Source organism: Erpetoichthys calabaricus, chromosome 9, assembly GCF_900747795.2.
Source record: "Erpetoichthys calabaricus chromosome 9, fErpCal1.3, whole genome shotgun sequence".
Taxonomy (NCBI): Eukaryota; Metazoa; Chordata; class Cladistia; order Polypteriformes; family Polypteridae; genus Erpetoichthys; species Erpetoichthys calabaricus.
In genome coordinates this window covers 43532168-43548243 of record NC_041402.2, presented here as the reverse complement: position 1 = coordinate 43548243, position 16076 = coordinate 43532168, and the positions used below count along the sequence as shown (strand labels likewise).

Genomic DNA, 16076 nt, shown 5'->3' with positions numbered 1-16076 from the left:
AGATACATTAGAGATATAGACGAGATTATATATATAGATATAGAGATAGATAGATATATATACATAGATATATACAATATATATATACATATATAACATACATATATATAATATATATATTCTATATATATATATATATATTATACATATATATATACATATATATATATATTATATATATATATATATACATATATATTATATAATATATATATATATTATATATATATATATATATATATATATATATATACACACACACACACACATCTACATATATATACACATATACATAGCCAATATCCGCGCGCTTCGCAGCGGAGAAGTACTGCTTTTAAATTTTTATTAAGAAAAGAAAACCTTTTTAAATTGAGGGAAAATATACCAATAACAATTTGTTAAGGATCTATTTTATTCTGAAGCTGCCTTTACACAGCCTCTCCGCTGTTTTATAAACGAACGCCATATCAGGCCGTCCTTTCTCCTTGCTTAGCGGTTCTGTATTGTTTTATTGTTCGTTTATTACGATTGTTATAGTTATTGTGTAGCTATTTGAGACTCACTTTTCTGTTCAGGTACCCATTTCCTTTATGTAATCCGTGGATTCTCCGCTATTTTTTGTTCGTTTATTACGATTATTGCTATTTATTGATTCCCTTCTTTAGCTGACTGCCTGCTCATATAAGGCGCTCTGCTGTTTTTTTGTGAAGCAGCCTTTACACAGGTTCTCCACTGTTTTATAAACGAACGCCATATAAGGTCATCCTTTTTCCTTGCTTCGCCAAGGAAGCAGCCTTTTTATTTAATCCACGGGTTCTCCGCTGTTATATTGTTCGTTTATTACGATTGTTATAGTTCTCTTTGTATACCACGTTGTCAGTTCAGCACTCCGGTTGTAATATGACCAAGCCGTGCAAGCTTACTGTTGAGAATGCAACGTATAGTTGTACAGGAGAAAAGCAATCTTGCCTCAAATCAATGGCAACGTTTTGTAGGTCTATGAACTTAATTTAAACTTTAGGTTTACACGGTGCTTTGTTTCCGAAGTACCTGCACTCATGAAAATGTCTGTATGCGTCAGTCGCTTCATATTCTTTTCCTACATTATCAATTGTGTAATGTGTTTTTTGAACAGGTTTGATTCATCGAAGTGATCACTCATGATGCGTTCAGTCAGTTCACGTGAGCCGCTCTCTTGTGTGATGTTGCGATGTCCACGGCTTTATTTAATGTTAGCTAAGACCCGGCACTTAAAAGTTTCTCGCTACAGCAATTTTAACTCCGTTACAAAGTGATCCAAGTCTCGTTTATACCTCGTGTCTTCTCATTAAACTTGTATCTCGCGAATATGGTATTGCAAACGGCAGCGGGAGCGTTTCTATAAACTTAATTTAAACTTACGGTTTACACAGTGCTTTGTTTCCGCAGTAGCTGCACTTATGAATATGCTTGTATGCGTCACTCGCTCGCTTCTTATTGTTTCGCTGCCTTCTCAATTGTGTAATGAATGTTTTCTTCAGCGCTCTTTGGGGCTCTTCCTTGTTTCTTACGTACTGCGTTCACAGTCAGTTCACGTGATTACGTGGGAGGCGTGATGACGCGATACGCAACTCCGCTTCCCACGGCCATCGAGCTGCAGTCTATTACAGTATATGGACAAAAAAGAGGTTCCAGTTATGACCATTACGCGTAGAATTTCAAAATGAACCTGCCTAACTTTGTAAGTAAGCTGTAAGGAATGAGCCTGCCAAATTTCAGTCTTCCACCTACACGGGAAGTTGGACAATTAGTGATGGGTGAGTCAGTGAGTGAGTGAGTGAGTGAGTGAGTCAGTGAGGGCTTTGCCTTTTATTAGTATAGATAAAGGTGCATTTACAAAGGCTAAGGGTTAAAAAAAGAAAGAAAAAGAAGAAGCTAAAAAGAAGATGAGAATTAAAATGTTGTGAAGGAAGGAAAACAGGCAGAAAATGCAAAAAAACAATCAACCTTGCTTTTGAGTAGAAGCACAAAAGCGAGGCGTTCACTGCTGGCCTACACAGCTTGGGATGAAGAATGGACAAACACATTTAGAGACTATCTTTTTCGTAAAGGACATTTCATGACAGCTGTGACACCTTCACAGCAATTATACTTTAAAGCTGAAAATCCATCTTCACTTGAACAAATTTATTAGCAAGATATAATTAGCTAACTACAGGTCAAATTAGCTAATGAGGTATAGTAAGCTATATTTGCAGATATAGGACTTGCTAGGAATATTCCTCCCATACAAGAATTTGAAGTAGACCTAACAGCTTAAAAATGCTTAAAGCTGTGACTCATTGATATTTTTTGAAGGACAGAAGGTTGTTAAGTGATAAGCATCCATGTAGTCAGGAAGGCAATAACAAAACAAACCATTTTCAGAATCCTGTCTCTGAACTACAGTTCTATAACATTTATCTAAAATATTTAGTTAAGATCAATTACGACTCAGCTTTTAATGAATCATCAGCTTACCCATCCTTGCCACGGTTGTGTGTGGCAAGCTCTTCTCCGATTCCCTCCTCATTCTTAAAACTCTCCCAGTCTAGTTTGGATTTCTCCAAGGTACTCAGTTTCTGTTTTTTCCCACCAATCCGGTTAAGGATACCTCCCAAACCTGTGGTCCTCTTCAGTCTGAAAAGATTTTACACAAATTTAGTTTCTAGAACACGGTTTAATTTTCCAGTTCTTTCACAGTTTTGGGTATGACATATGTGCAGAAACTTCTTACAGCTGAAAAGAGGCAACTCAGGCCCCTTCTTCAGGCAAGATGTAATCAGCATATTGAAATCTTTTTAGTTAGCCAATAAAAGGTGTCATTTTGCTTGACTTTTCACTACATTCATAATGGCTAACATGGTACAACACCCTAGTACTACAGCTGAAAAGAGGGAAAGTCATGCATCTCAAATTCAATTTTCAGTTTATAAGAAATTCACATATTTGTCAGTAATTTTAAAAATAAGACTACATGACTAAACAAATGTCTATATCTGCTACCTTATATCCTGTCTTTTTATAGAATATTTTGTAGTTCTGACACAGATAAATTAGCAGAAAAAACAACAGAAGCTTCGACATCCTCTCAGGCTACCACTACACTTGCTTCATGGACAATACCTTTCAAATTATTTTGGAAACTGCATGCAAGTCATTATCTTCGAAACAAATTCAATCCACATTTTAAACACTACTGGTGTTGCAGGTTGCCACAATAAACAAACACATTTGTTCTGATATGTAGGTAATTATAACAATTAATCTTTCTGTCTGTGTCTATTAAGCTAAGTACACACAAGGATAAGATTAAGGGAAGTGCAAACATTAACTGGTCAAATGTATAGGTATTTTTCAATGTGCCACATTTTCTAGAAAACAGGAAGAAAAAAGCTTAACTCAGAATGACATCTCTATTTCGCCTTCTCCCCAAAGCTCTTTAATCCACAAGTGGGCAGGCAACAGATGTCAGAAACTGACACACAAGCTCAGTTCTCCTCAAAGGTACCAAACGGCTCTTTGAACAAAATGGTTCTGCAAAGCCATCACCGTTATAGATTTTCTTTTGTGTCACCCTTTTTTATTCATTAACGCCCATAAAACGTCTAGGCTGTGCATTCCAATCTACCTTTTTTAGAATTTTATGGGCTTTCATTAAATCACAAAGGACATATCAAGGTAGAACATTATGTGTTTAATTACATGTTACATATCCTGAAGGCTCTGTGCTTATACTGTACTCATGGATCACAAAGGCATACTTGATTAGAATGTTACAACTGACAAACACCAATAAAACTACTTCAATTTACAGCTCATTGAGAAACTAAATAGTTTTACCTGAAATATGGGCCACTTTAATTATATGGACTATAAAGAAGGGCCAGGCCGGAACTGTAATTCCAGGCAGTTTACTGCAGCACAAGACGGGAGGCAGATCGGAGTTGTACACTAGTGGCAAGAGAGCAATTAACAATGAAATCAAAACTGATGTACCATCTTTAGGGGGTGCTATACCCCATAATTACATAGAGTGTCCTAAATGTATGAGAAATGAATGCATTCTGGTGGGATATGCAATATGTGACCCTGAGACAAATGCAGAAATATTGTCAAATAGTTGGAGCTCTGGAGTTAATTTCTCCAGGGGATACAGAAGCGTACAGAGGGTTAATGTTCAAAGTCCCATAATGCATTAGGTGGCAGCAAGGAAGCCCTTTGTGCTACACATGGCGCTCTTCTGCTCATTACATTTGCAGCAGACCTAGGGTAGGCAGAGCTCTATCCAGACAACCTCAGGGGATCATGCAGAACCAGGAAGCAACTCAGGAACATTGCCCCTATACTGGTCCCTTTCAGAAGAACATCCAGCAAGTGTGGAGTTAGAAGGAGTGGTAGAACTGGCACTCTCAACTGATGGGATTATGAGAGAGGCAAGGTGCCACAAAGACGTATGGGAGGTATAATGCACACTCATGTAAAATTGACTGTGACACCCCCAGAGACCAGTTTAAGACCTATTTAGGTATGTAGCAGCATTTTGTTTTATTTCTTATTGTTTATCTGTGTGTATGTCTCTGTATTACATTACTACTATAGTATTAAATAATCTCTTATGTTGATACCTTAGTTTACATGGCTCAGGAGTAACCCTTATCCTCGACAGGACTAAAACCTCAGGTACAACTGAAAGGGTTCAGACTGGGTCACATGCTAAAGAGAGTCAGACAGGCACTACGTTGATCAAAACATTTCATAAATAAGAATTCTATTCTAATTAGATGAAATGCAGAGTGCAAAAGGAGGTGTTGATAAAGCAATGCTAGTAAAGGGCAAGAGGTGTGCTAGCTGTACCCCATTCTGATTTCTGAAAAAGACTCTCTGGCACTGAAAGAAACGTGTTTGAAAATTGTGTGAGATACCACTGTATATCTCTATAGCAGTAGGACATGGCCAATAAAGGTGGACCTTGAAGCAGAGATGGAAAGAATGGACATGAGACAAATTGGATGGATGTGTGCAGTGTCATGAAATGAGGGAAAGATGAATGCTGAGTTAAGAGAAAGACTTGATTTGAAAGTGATGAGTTTTGTGCTGAGGAAAAAACAGACTATGGTGTTTTAGTCACATGGAGTGAAAAGCGAGGACTTGGTGAAGAGGTTCCCCAAGAATTTAGATGAGGGCCAGAGGGACGCTCAAGAAAACAGTGTAACACATGGTGTCAGATTGTTTGAATGAAACGGGTCTCACCCCAAATAGATAGATAGACACTTTATTAATCCCCAAGGGGAAATTCACATACTCCAGCAGCAGCATACTGATAAAAAACAATATTAAGTTAAACAGTGATAAAAATACAGGTATAACAGACAGTAACTTTGTATAATGTTAACGTTTACTCCCCCGGGTGGAATTGAAGAGTCGCATAGTGTGGGGGAGGAACGATCTTCTCAGTCTGTCAGTGGAGCAGGACAGTCACAGCAGTCTGTCGCTGAAGCTGCTCCTCTGTCTGGAGATGATACTGTTCAGTGGATGCAGTGGATTCTCCATGATTGACAGGAGCCTGCTCAGTGCCCGTTGCTCTGCCACAGATGTCAAACTGTCCAGCTTCGTGCCTACAATAGAGCCTGCCTTCCTCACCAGTTTGTCCGGGCGTGAGGCATCCCTCTTCTTTATGCTGCCTCCCCAGCACACCACCGCGTAGAAGAGGACGCTCGCCACAACCGTCTGATAGAACATCTATAGCATCCTATTGCAGATGTTGAAGGACGCCAGCCTTCTAAGTAAGTATAGTCGGCTCTGTCCTTTCTTACACAGAGCATCAGTATTGGCAGTCCAGTCCAATTTATCATCCAGCTGCACTCCCAGGTATTTATAGGTCTGCACCCTCTGCACACAGTCACCTCTGATGATCACGGGGTCCATGAGGGGCCTGGGCCTTCTAAAATCCACCTCCAGATCCTTGGTTTTGCTGGTGTTCAGTTGTAGGTGGTTTGGGTCGCACCATTTAACAAAGTCCTTGATTAGGTTCCTATACTCCTCCTTCTGCCCACTCCTGATGCAGCCCACGATAGCAGTGTCGTCAGCGAACTTTTGCACGTGGCAGGACTCCCGAGTTGTATTGGAAGTTCGATGTATATAGGTTGAACAGGACTGGAGAAAGTACAGTCCCCTGCGGCGCTCCTGTGCTGCTGACCACAATGTCAGACCTGCAGTTCCTGAGACGCACATACTGAGGTCTGTCTGTAAGATAGTGCACGATCCATGCCACCAGGTATGAATCTACTCCCATTTCTGTCATCTTGTCCCTGAGGAGCACAATACAGTGGAAGAAAGATTTGTGGAGGCTGGGGTGGGTTCAACTGGCTAACCTGGGTACACAGAGAAAATGGCAGTTAAACCAATGATGATGATGATGATGAACTGGTTCATCAACTAAGATTAATAATTGCCAATTGTAATTTAAGGATTCAAGTATCAGAGCCTGGAATGTTAATAAAAATAACATTTAATTAGTGTATATAAACAGATTTTATTTTCTTAAACCAGACAATATTAGAAATAATTATAAGCATGTTTTAAAATTACTAGATGGATGGACTAAAAAGGAACTTTTACTATATTATATATATATTGTAACAAAGGTGCTATATAGTTGCCTGACCTGACACAGACTCACACTGGAGGCACGAATAAAAATAACTAAACTTTTATTTTTCTTCAACTGTGGGGCACGTCTTCCCTGTGACCCCACAGGCACAACACTGTCCCAAAAGACAAACAAAACATAACGACATTCTCCTTCGGCACCACAACTCCTCCTCTAAGCTTTGTCCTCCTCCTCCTCCCAACCCTGGCCATTGAGTGGTGGTTGCTGGGCCCTTTTATAGTCCACCTGGAAGTGCTCCACGTGGTTGATTGCCGATTTCCAGCTGCACTTCCAGGTGTGGCGAATATGCTTCCCATACGGGCTCAGGAGTTCCAGCTACAGCACCCCCTGGTGGTGCCTGTGGGACCCAACTGGACTGTACCCAACTGCAATTCCCATGGAGCCCTGCGGGAAACCGAGGCACCGCTCCAACCCAGAGGGGCGGCCATCTAGTGTCCAGGGGGAGGTATTGCACCATCCAGGGCTGCGCCCCCTGAATATAAAGTGAAGGGGCGTCATCTGATTGTATGGGTGGTTACCTACCAGGTAACGCTTGTGGTTGGTCAGCAAGTCAGCTAACATCCGCCACGGTGCCCTCAGTTGTGAGAAGCAGATCATAGAATGGTTGAAATAGTTTACTGTCAAATAATGCAAAGAGTACGCGACACGTGTTTCGCCCTAATTCTGGGCTCATCAGGCGTACACACTCACTGCACTCCCTTACGGGAATCGAACCTCGGACGTCAGCGCTAGAGGCAAAGCCCCTAGCGTTGCGCCACGGCGTGTGGTTCGTTTATTTGACAGTATGTAGATTGGGGTAATTACATTCACGTCAGCGCTAGAGGCAAAGCCCCTAGCGTTGCGCCACGGCGTGTGGTTCGTTTATTTGACAGTATGTAGATTGGGGTAATTACATTCACGGCATTCGTAGTCACGAATGCTGTCTACGAATGCCGTGAATGTAATTACCCCAATCTACATACTGTCAAATAAACGAACCACACGCCGTCCGAGGTTCGATTCCCATAAGGGAGTGCAGTGAGTGTGTACGCCTGATGAGCCCAGAATTAGGGCGAAACACGTGTCGCGTACTCTTTGCATTATTTGACAGTAAACTATTTCAACCATATATACATACATACCTACCTCATTTCAAAGACAAGCACATATTGGAACATTATCTTAAATTTAATAACTCTTATGATGTATTGCTTTTAAAATTCCCCACATATTCCAAAGTAATATTCTCATTGCAAAAGCAACTCAGCCAACAATTAAAGTGTTTGAAAAGTAAGTAAAATGGGGGCAAATCCAAAGGTTTCAATAGAATATTAAAAGACGACATTAGGCAAGTATTTTTATGTAATAGAAAACGAAGTTAGAAGAGTGTATCACTAATGCTTTAGTTAGCATTAATTAATTAATAGTTGGAAGGTACAAAAAAAGACTTAAAAATACATTTTTACAGGAAGAAGGCTACTAGCAGATGAAATGGATTCCCATTAATATGATTCAAACTGGAATTTTAAGTTTCATAATAATAACTGTTTTTTTGTATATATTGAAAAATGGCAAAATAAGTAGCTATAAATCAATCAATCAATCAAAGCCAAAAATTTTCTAAATCACGTAACATATTCCATCATTGGAAAGTCAATATTATAAAATGTTAAATAACCTATATCTGAAGACTGAATTCAAAGCTGATAACATCACAGCTATATCTGTAAATGGCTGAATGGGAAAGAGATGAAAAAATGTGCAGGTGGATGATTTTGTATTGAAGATAGGAATTTAATCAGATCTTCTATTAACCTTAAGGTCTCAAGTCTAGAGACTACTGATTTCATGCTCATCCTTATTCCTAGATCTGAGTCAAAAGCTGTTATGAGAAACGCCTTTTGCAAAATGGGAAAAGAGGGGATTGTAGGGGAAGGCCACAGGTACTGAAAGCAAAAATATTAAATATATTCCTCATTTTAAATAGCACTTAATTTTTATATATCTAAAATAGGTTAAACTGGACACAATTACAAATAAGAACAATTTCAGAATAATTTTCTATGAATGTATTTTTTTTTTTTTTTTTTAACAATATGGCCTTTGACACAGACTCACTGAATCATGATAAACAACTATTTGCAAATGCACAGGTCAGCAGCCAGGAAAATGGAGAATGCAGTAGTGTCTCAGGAGTCATGTAGCTCTGGTGACAGAAAGCACACTGGCATAATTAGGAGGAAACAGAAGCTTTCATCTTGAACGAGGCTAACTATTAATAGGTTTCTTCACATTTTAATTTACTCCTGCCAGATTTTTATATATATATATATTTATAGTCAGCATATTATTGGCATTCTTGATAAATGAGGAGCAAAGGCGGCTGACTGTATGGAAAAAACAAAATGCAGCTCATTACACATTTTATGTTCAAACCGAAGGAGAAAAATATTTTGTTATTCTGATATGACTGCTGATGGGAAAATTGTGTCAAAATAACTGATGCCCTTAAATGATTTTTTTATAAAGTAAACCAAGTCTAAATCTACATTAACATTTCACTTTAAGTTCATTTCAGGTTTTCATCGCTTCATAGTGAAACACACATGTAAAATCCATTTCACATTCTGGTCCTTAGGGAAAAGCAAATAACCCAAAACATGAAAAATACTTACAGTTTAGGAATTGGGTCTCATAACATTGCTAAATGCTGAATATATCAGTATTAACAATTTAAAAAACACACTTTTAAAACCAGGCAAGCAGGAGTAAAATATCTGATAGAAAGACAAAGTGAATAAGGGATCACTTTAAGAAATGACAGAAAAATCCTTTAATGAAAATGACCATCACATGAAAATATCAATGACAATCACCAGCAGTCAGCTCTTTGTTAAATAAAATGAAGAATGCATATGTAAAACTGAACCTTATTCAAGTTATAAATTATGTCAATATTGTAGAGTTGCTTTGGTTTCACTGATCCTGGTGCCCTTATAATGGAAACTATTATGAAATCTTTGGAAGTATAAAATTCTGAAAGGTCATTGGAAGAGGGAGGCCATAACCATCCTTCTGCTCATACCAGCATAGGAGAGAGTTTCCCCCAATCCACAATTACAGCAGCGCAGGTGAGCAGAGGGCTGAGGAGACTTTATGCCAGCAAAGCAGTGGGTCCAGATGGAGTATCGCCACGACTGCTGAAGGCCTGTGCGTTGGAGCTGGGGAGTACTCTACAGCGCATCTTCAACCTGAGCCTGGAACAGAGGAGAGCCCCGAGCCTTTGGAAAACATCTTGCATCACCTAAGTCCCAAAGATATCATGTCCTAGTGAGCTGAACGACTTCCGGCCGGTCGCTCTGACGTCACATGTGATGAAGACCATGGAGCGGCTGCTGCTTCACCATCTAAGGCCACAGGTCCGCCACGCCCTCGACCCTCTGCAGTTCGCATACCAGGAGAAGGTGGGAGCGGAGGATGCCATCATCTACATGTTACACCGATCCCTCTCCCACTTGGACAGAGGCAGTGGTGCTGTAAGAATTATGTTTCTAGACTTCTCTAGCGCCTTCAATACCATCCAACCTCTGCTCCTTAGAGACAAGCTGACAGAGATGGGAGTAGATTCATACCTGGTGGCATGGATCATGGACTATCTTATAGACAGACCTTAGTATGTGCGTCTCGGGAATTGCAGGTCTGACATTGTGGTCAACAACACAGGAGCGCCGCAGGGGACTGTACTTCCTCCAGTCCTGTTCAGCCTATATACATCGGACTTCCAATACAACTCGGAGTTCTGCCACGTGCAAAAGTTCGCTGACGACACTGCTATCGTGGGCTGCGTCAGGAATGGGCAGGAAGAGGAGTATAGGAACTTAATCAAGGACTTTGTTAAATGGTGCAACTCAAACCACCTACAACTGAACACCAGCAAAACCAAGGAGCTGGTGGTGGATTTTAGGAGGACCAGGCCCCTCATGGACCCCGTGATCATCAGAGGTGACTGTGTGCAGAGGGTGCAAACCTATAAATACCTGGGAGTGCAGCTGGATGATAAATTGGACTGGACTGCCAATACTGATGCTCTGTGTAAGAAAGGACAGAGCCGACTATACTTCCTTAGAAGGCTGGCGTCCTTCAACATCTGCAATAGGATGCTGCAGATGTTCTATCAGACGGTTGTGGCGAGCGCCCTCTTCTACGCAGTGGTGTGCTGGGGAAGCAGTATAAAGAAGAGGGATGCCTCATGCCTGGACAAACTAGTGAGGAAGGCAGGCTCTATTGTAGGCACGGAGCTGGACAGTTCGACATCCATGGCAGAGCGACAGGCGCTCAGCAGGCTCCTGTCAATCATGGAGAATCCACTGCATCCACTGAACAGTATCATCTCCAGACAGAGGAGCAGCTTCAGCGACAGACTGCTGTCAATGTCCTGCTCCACTGACAGACTGAGGAGATCGTTCCTCCCCAACACTATGCGACTCTTCAATTCCACCCGAGGGGGGTTGGTAACGTTAAAATTATACAAAGTTATTGTCTGTCTGTATACCTGCATTGCTATCGGCATTGTTATCACTCTTTAATTTAATATTGTTCTTTATCAGTATGCTGCTGCTGGAGTATGTGAATTTCCCCTTGGGATTAATAAAGTATCTATTTCAAGTAATCCAGCTCAACTGGGACAGGTAGGATTTAACACTAGAATTACTAGAGCCTATGAAAAAACTCGTAGATCCGGCCCACCTTAAATTGCTTCTTAAAACCCTTCTCAGCTCTCCGCCAGCGTCTTTTGTCATCTAAATGTACTGATAAAGACAAGCTGCCAGCAGCCGGCTATTCCATCCCCCCAACGACTTAGAACGTAAACAAGCTTTTCCCAGCTCATGCCTTGATTGATTATCTGGGAGTGAAGTGGAGTTTTAGAGTAGAAATAACAGATTGTTATTTGGAACACACGCATTTCATATGTGTTGCATTTCTACAGTAATCTGTGTAAACACATTGTTAAAACAGAAACGGTTTACAATATTCTAGTAGCAAATGACAAAATGTAGGCATAAACTATATAATGTATGAAGCCTGAAGTCCAAATATCAAAGAAACACTTTCACTAAAGGTACAAAAAAAAAAAAAGCCACCGCCAAAAAAAGTCGCCTTAGTGTGCGACTTTGACACGCATTAGCTATCACTGCTTCCGTGGCGCAACAGTATCAGTCGCTGACTGGGAATGCAAAGGTCGTGAGTTCGATCCTGCACAACTCCATTTTGAGAAGTGTTCTTATTTTCACTATTTTAGAATAAAAAGATACATTTGATTTCAGTCTGTAACAGCTGGTGTAATTTATGATATTTGTAAAGGTTAGCTTTATTTTTTTTTTAAATTCACTTTTCATTGTCTCAGTCGCGTTCAGGATACTTCCCTACCGCCCCCCACCTGACACTGCTGTTTTCACATAAAGACGCTCTATAGTTCTGCAGTGTATCACGATACATACGACCACGTGTTTTTTTCCCCCAGTATTGCCAGTCCCCACGTGTTGCTGTATGCTGTTTCTTTTGTACTCCAGGACATGCAGAGGAAAGCATAGTAAAGAGCAGTAACTTCAGCGCTATATGCAATCATCAGACACTCCCCATCTGATACTGCTGTTTTCACATAAAGATGCGCTAAAGCTCTGCAGTGTACTGAAGTGTCTGCATGCACTTTTCATGGCCATTATACGTGTATTTTTTGAGCATGCCCATGTAGCTCAAACACAGGAACATATGTTGATGTAAAAGTATAACAAAACAAGTGCACTTTTATTCAAGACTATAACCGAAGAAAAAAGAAAGCAAGTTACAGTAGGCGGTTGATATGACAGCTTGCGTGGTGCAATGCTAAGAACTGCTGATTTCCATTCTGTGCTATATAACTGTTAACATTTGAATCTGATGATTGCATATAGCGCTGTCTTATTCAGTGTGCGCAAGAACATGCAGGTGGCCAGTTGCTGCGTGCTACAACGCACATTTTAAAAAAAGAGACAAATATATGTGACGTTTTGAAGAAATCATTTTATGACGCGAATAATACCAATCAGAAAACATCATCGAAGTAATGCAATATTATTTGAAAACGAACAGCGTCAGATCGGGTGTGAAGTTATACTGGTGCTGTTTGAGTCAGATCAGAAGCTGAATAAGCAGAAAAAGCTCCTGTTCTGACTCTAAGTAAAAAAGCATGAATTAATCAACAGAAATAACTGCGATTGACATTTTAAAGATAACGATTTACAGTGCATACCAATTTATAAATTCAATGTCTGTTTGAGGAAAAAAAAAACAAACACTTTCTTCAAAGCTGGGAATCGAACTCACGTCTCTGTAGCACGACAGGGCTGTTGTGCCCCAAGTTAGCAAACCGTAGCGTTAAGCCATGGAAGCTGTTGTAGCATCCTTGAACCTTTTGTGCAAATGTTTATTTGATGTTTGGACTTCAGGCTTCACAGATTCTATAGTTTATGCCTACATTTTGTAACACTTATTACTAAAATATGAAAAAGTTTCTGTTTTAGCAATGTGTTTACACAGATTACTGTAGAAACGGAACACACATGAAATGCATGTATTCCAAATAGCGATCTATTATTTTCATTCTAAAACTCCAGCAGTTCAGTCACTCCCAGATAAACAAGCCATGAGCTGGGAAAACTTAATGAACGTTCTGCGAAGGTGGGGGATGGAATATCCGGCTGCTCGCTGCTCCTCTTAATCGGCACATTTAGAAGACAAAAGAGAGGTGAGAACGGTTTTAAGGTGGGCCGGATCTACGAGGTTTTTCGTAGACTCTGGTAATTCTAGTGTTAATGGCCAGAAGGCAGGATTCCTAGAAACTGCTTTATGAGTCAGTTCTCTGAAAAGAGTGGTTATGGGGGAAAACCCCAGAAAGGACTACAGAATTTTCAACAGATATCTCTGATTCAGTGTGCAATTTCCATATTAGGTTTTACTACACCATGTAAGATGCTGCTTATTTCATAGTTCAATATGTGTCACATGCATATCCCTCCTTTTTTGTATTATATTTAAATAAACCTCTTATTTTTTAATAATCATTTCAGGCTTTGGCAATTTTATAATTCCTTAGAGACACCACTCTGGGGCACTTCTGTTAAAATACATTATATAAACAAACACACACACACAGTGAGATGAAAATGTACAGCAAAAATATGTGCAAAGCAAACCAAATTTTATTTTAAATAAGAAAGGTTTAGTAAAACTTATAGATATTGACTAACATCAAAATGCATAAATTGTGTGAGAATACTGGCTGAATTACATGCAGTAACGTAAGCTATATTTACACTGCAGGATGAAAAGCTCAGTTTCATTTTTTGCAATTTTTAGATCAGCTCTGTTGTCTGACAGTTTTACTTAATATCTGCAGTAGACTTACAATCTATACCTGTATTTACACAGGCAGTGCACAGTAATGACTTGAATGTGCAAATAAAGAGACATTGGTTTTTAACAAAAAAGTAACAATTTAAACAAAAATAACAAATGAAAGCAAGTGAATGCATCTTAAAGGCTGTTTACTTTTTCACTCTCATGGTAGACATACAGTATTTGCATGTAGCTGTTTTTGGCTATGTCAAAAGATATTTTTTCCAATTACTGTTTAAATTTCAGTAATACCCAGCTCTTAGGTGGGGCAGCACCCCTCAACACCCTGTAGCTTCAACAAGCTTTATCTTTAATCACTTTCTAGCACACTATTTGTGTTGGGGTGGTATGGTGCAACAGTTGTTAGGACTGTCACTTCTTGGATCAAATGCCCTGGTTTCTAATCCCACTTCTGGATAACGCCTGTACAGTGTATATGTGTGTGTTTTCCTACAGGCACTTCAGTTTTTCTCCCATATTCTTAAAGATGGATAGAAATAGAAATGACATTACCTCAGACTGTCTCCTTTTTTAGTTTGCATGTCCCCACTGGGAAATACAGTACAATTAAGAAGTATATATCTGCTTATACAGTGGCTTCAGAAAGTTTTCAGACCCCTTCACTTTTTACATATTTTTTTATATTGCAGCCTTATGCTAAAATCATTTAAATTCATTTTTACCTCATCAAATAACACCCAATGCATCAGGATGATAAAGCAAACACAGGATTTTATGCAGATTAAATCAAAATAAAAAAATGAACTACCCCATTGACACAAGTATTCAGACCCCTTTGCTATGACACTTCAAATTTAGCTCAAGTAATTTTCCCATTTTATTGGTTATTGTTGAGATGTTTCTACACCTTGTTTCGAGTCTACCTATGGAAAATTCAGTTGACTGAAGATGATTTAGAAAGGAGGGCGGCACGGTGGCACAGTTGGTAGCGCTGCTGCCTCACAGTTAGGAGACCCGGGTTCGCTTTCTGGGTCATCCCTGCGTGGAGTTTGCATTTTCTCCCTGTGTCTGCGTGGGTTTCCTCTGGGTACTCTGGTTTCCTCCCACAGTCCAAAGACATGCAGGTTAGGTACATTGGCGATTCTAAATTATCCCTAGTGTGTGCTTGGTGTGTGTGTGTGCCCTGCGGTGGGCGTCCTGCCCGGGGTTTGTTTCCTGCTTGCGCCCTGTGTTGGCTGGGATTGGCTACAGCAGACCGTGTAGTTAGGATATAGCGGGTTGGATAATGGATGGATGGATTTGGAAAGGCATGCACTTATCTATATATGGTCCCACAGCTGACAATGTATATCTGAGCCAAAACCAAGCCATAAGGTTAACAAAAATTAACACAAGATTGTGTTAAAGCACAGATCTGTGGAAGGTAACAAATTGAAGGTTCCCAAGAGCACAGTTGCCTCCATAATTCTTAAATGGTATATGTCTGAAAAAACCACAGTTCTCCCAAAAGTTGACTGTACGACCAAACTTAGCAATTAGGGGAGAAGGGCTTTGTTAAGAGGGCTGACCAAGAACTGGATGATCACTCTGGCTGATCACCACAGAAAGAGTGTAGAAACTGGAAAAACATCCAGAAGGGAGAGCTAGCACTGTAACACTCCTCTGGGCTATAGAGCAGAGTGGTCTGACACTGCCTGAAAATCTGCTTGGTGTTTGCAAAAAGGCACCTAAAGGACCACAGACTAAGAGAAACTAGATTCTCTGGTCTGAAAGAAGCAAGATGAAACTGATTAGCCTCAATTCTCTATGACATATCTGAAAGAAAAAAAAACAAACAGGCACAGCTCATGACCTGCCAAAAAACATTCTAGCAGTGATGCATAGTGGTGGCAGCATCATGCTATTGGGGTTGTTTTTAGCAGCAGGAGCCGGGAGACTAGTCAGGGATGAGAGAAAGTTGAATGATGCAAAGTATAGTGATATCCCTAATAAAAACCTGTTCCAGAACACT

General features: G+C 40.0%; 1 protein-coding gene across 1 annotated transcript in view; it reads right to left on the bottom strand.

Moving 5' to 3' along the window:
* Positions 1-16076, bottom strand: part of cfdp1 (craniofacial development protein 1) — a 134290-nt gene that overhangs the window by 13226 nt on the left and 104988 nt on the right. The window contains exon 6 of the mRNA XM_028809395.2: positions 2500-2658. Coding sequence (XP_028665228.1) covers positions 2500-2658 — 159 coding nt within the window. The remainder of the gene's footprint in view (positions 1-2499; positions 2659-16076) is intronic.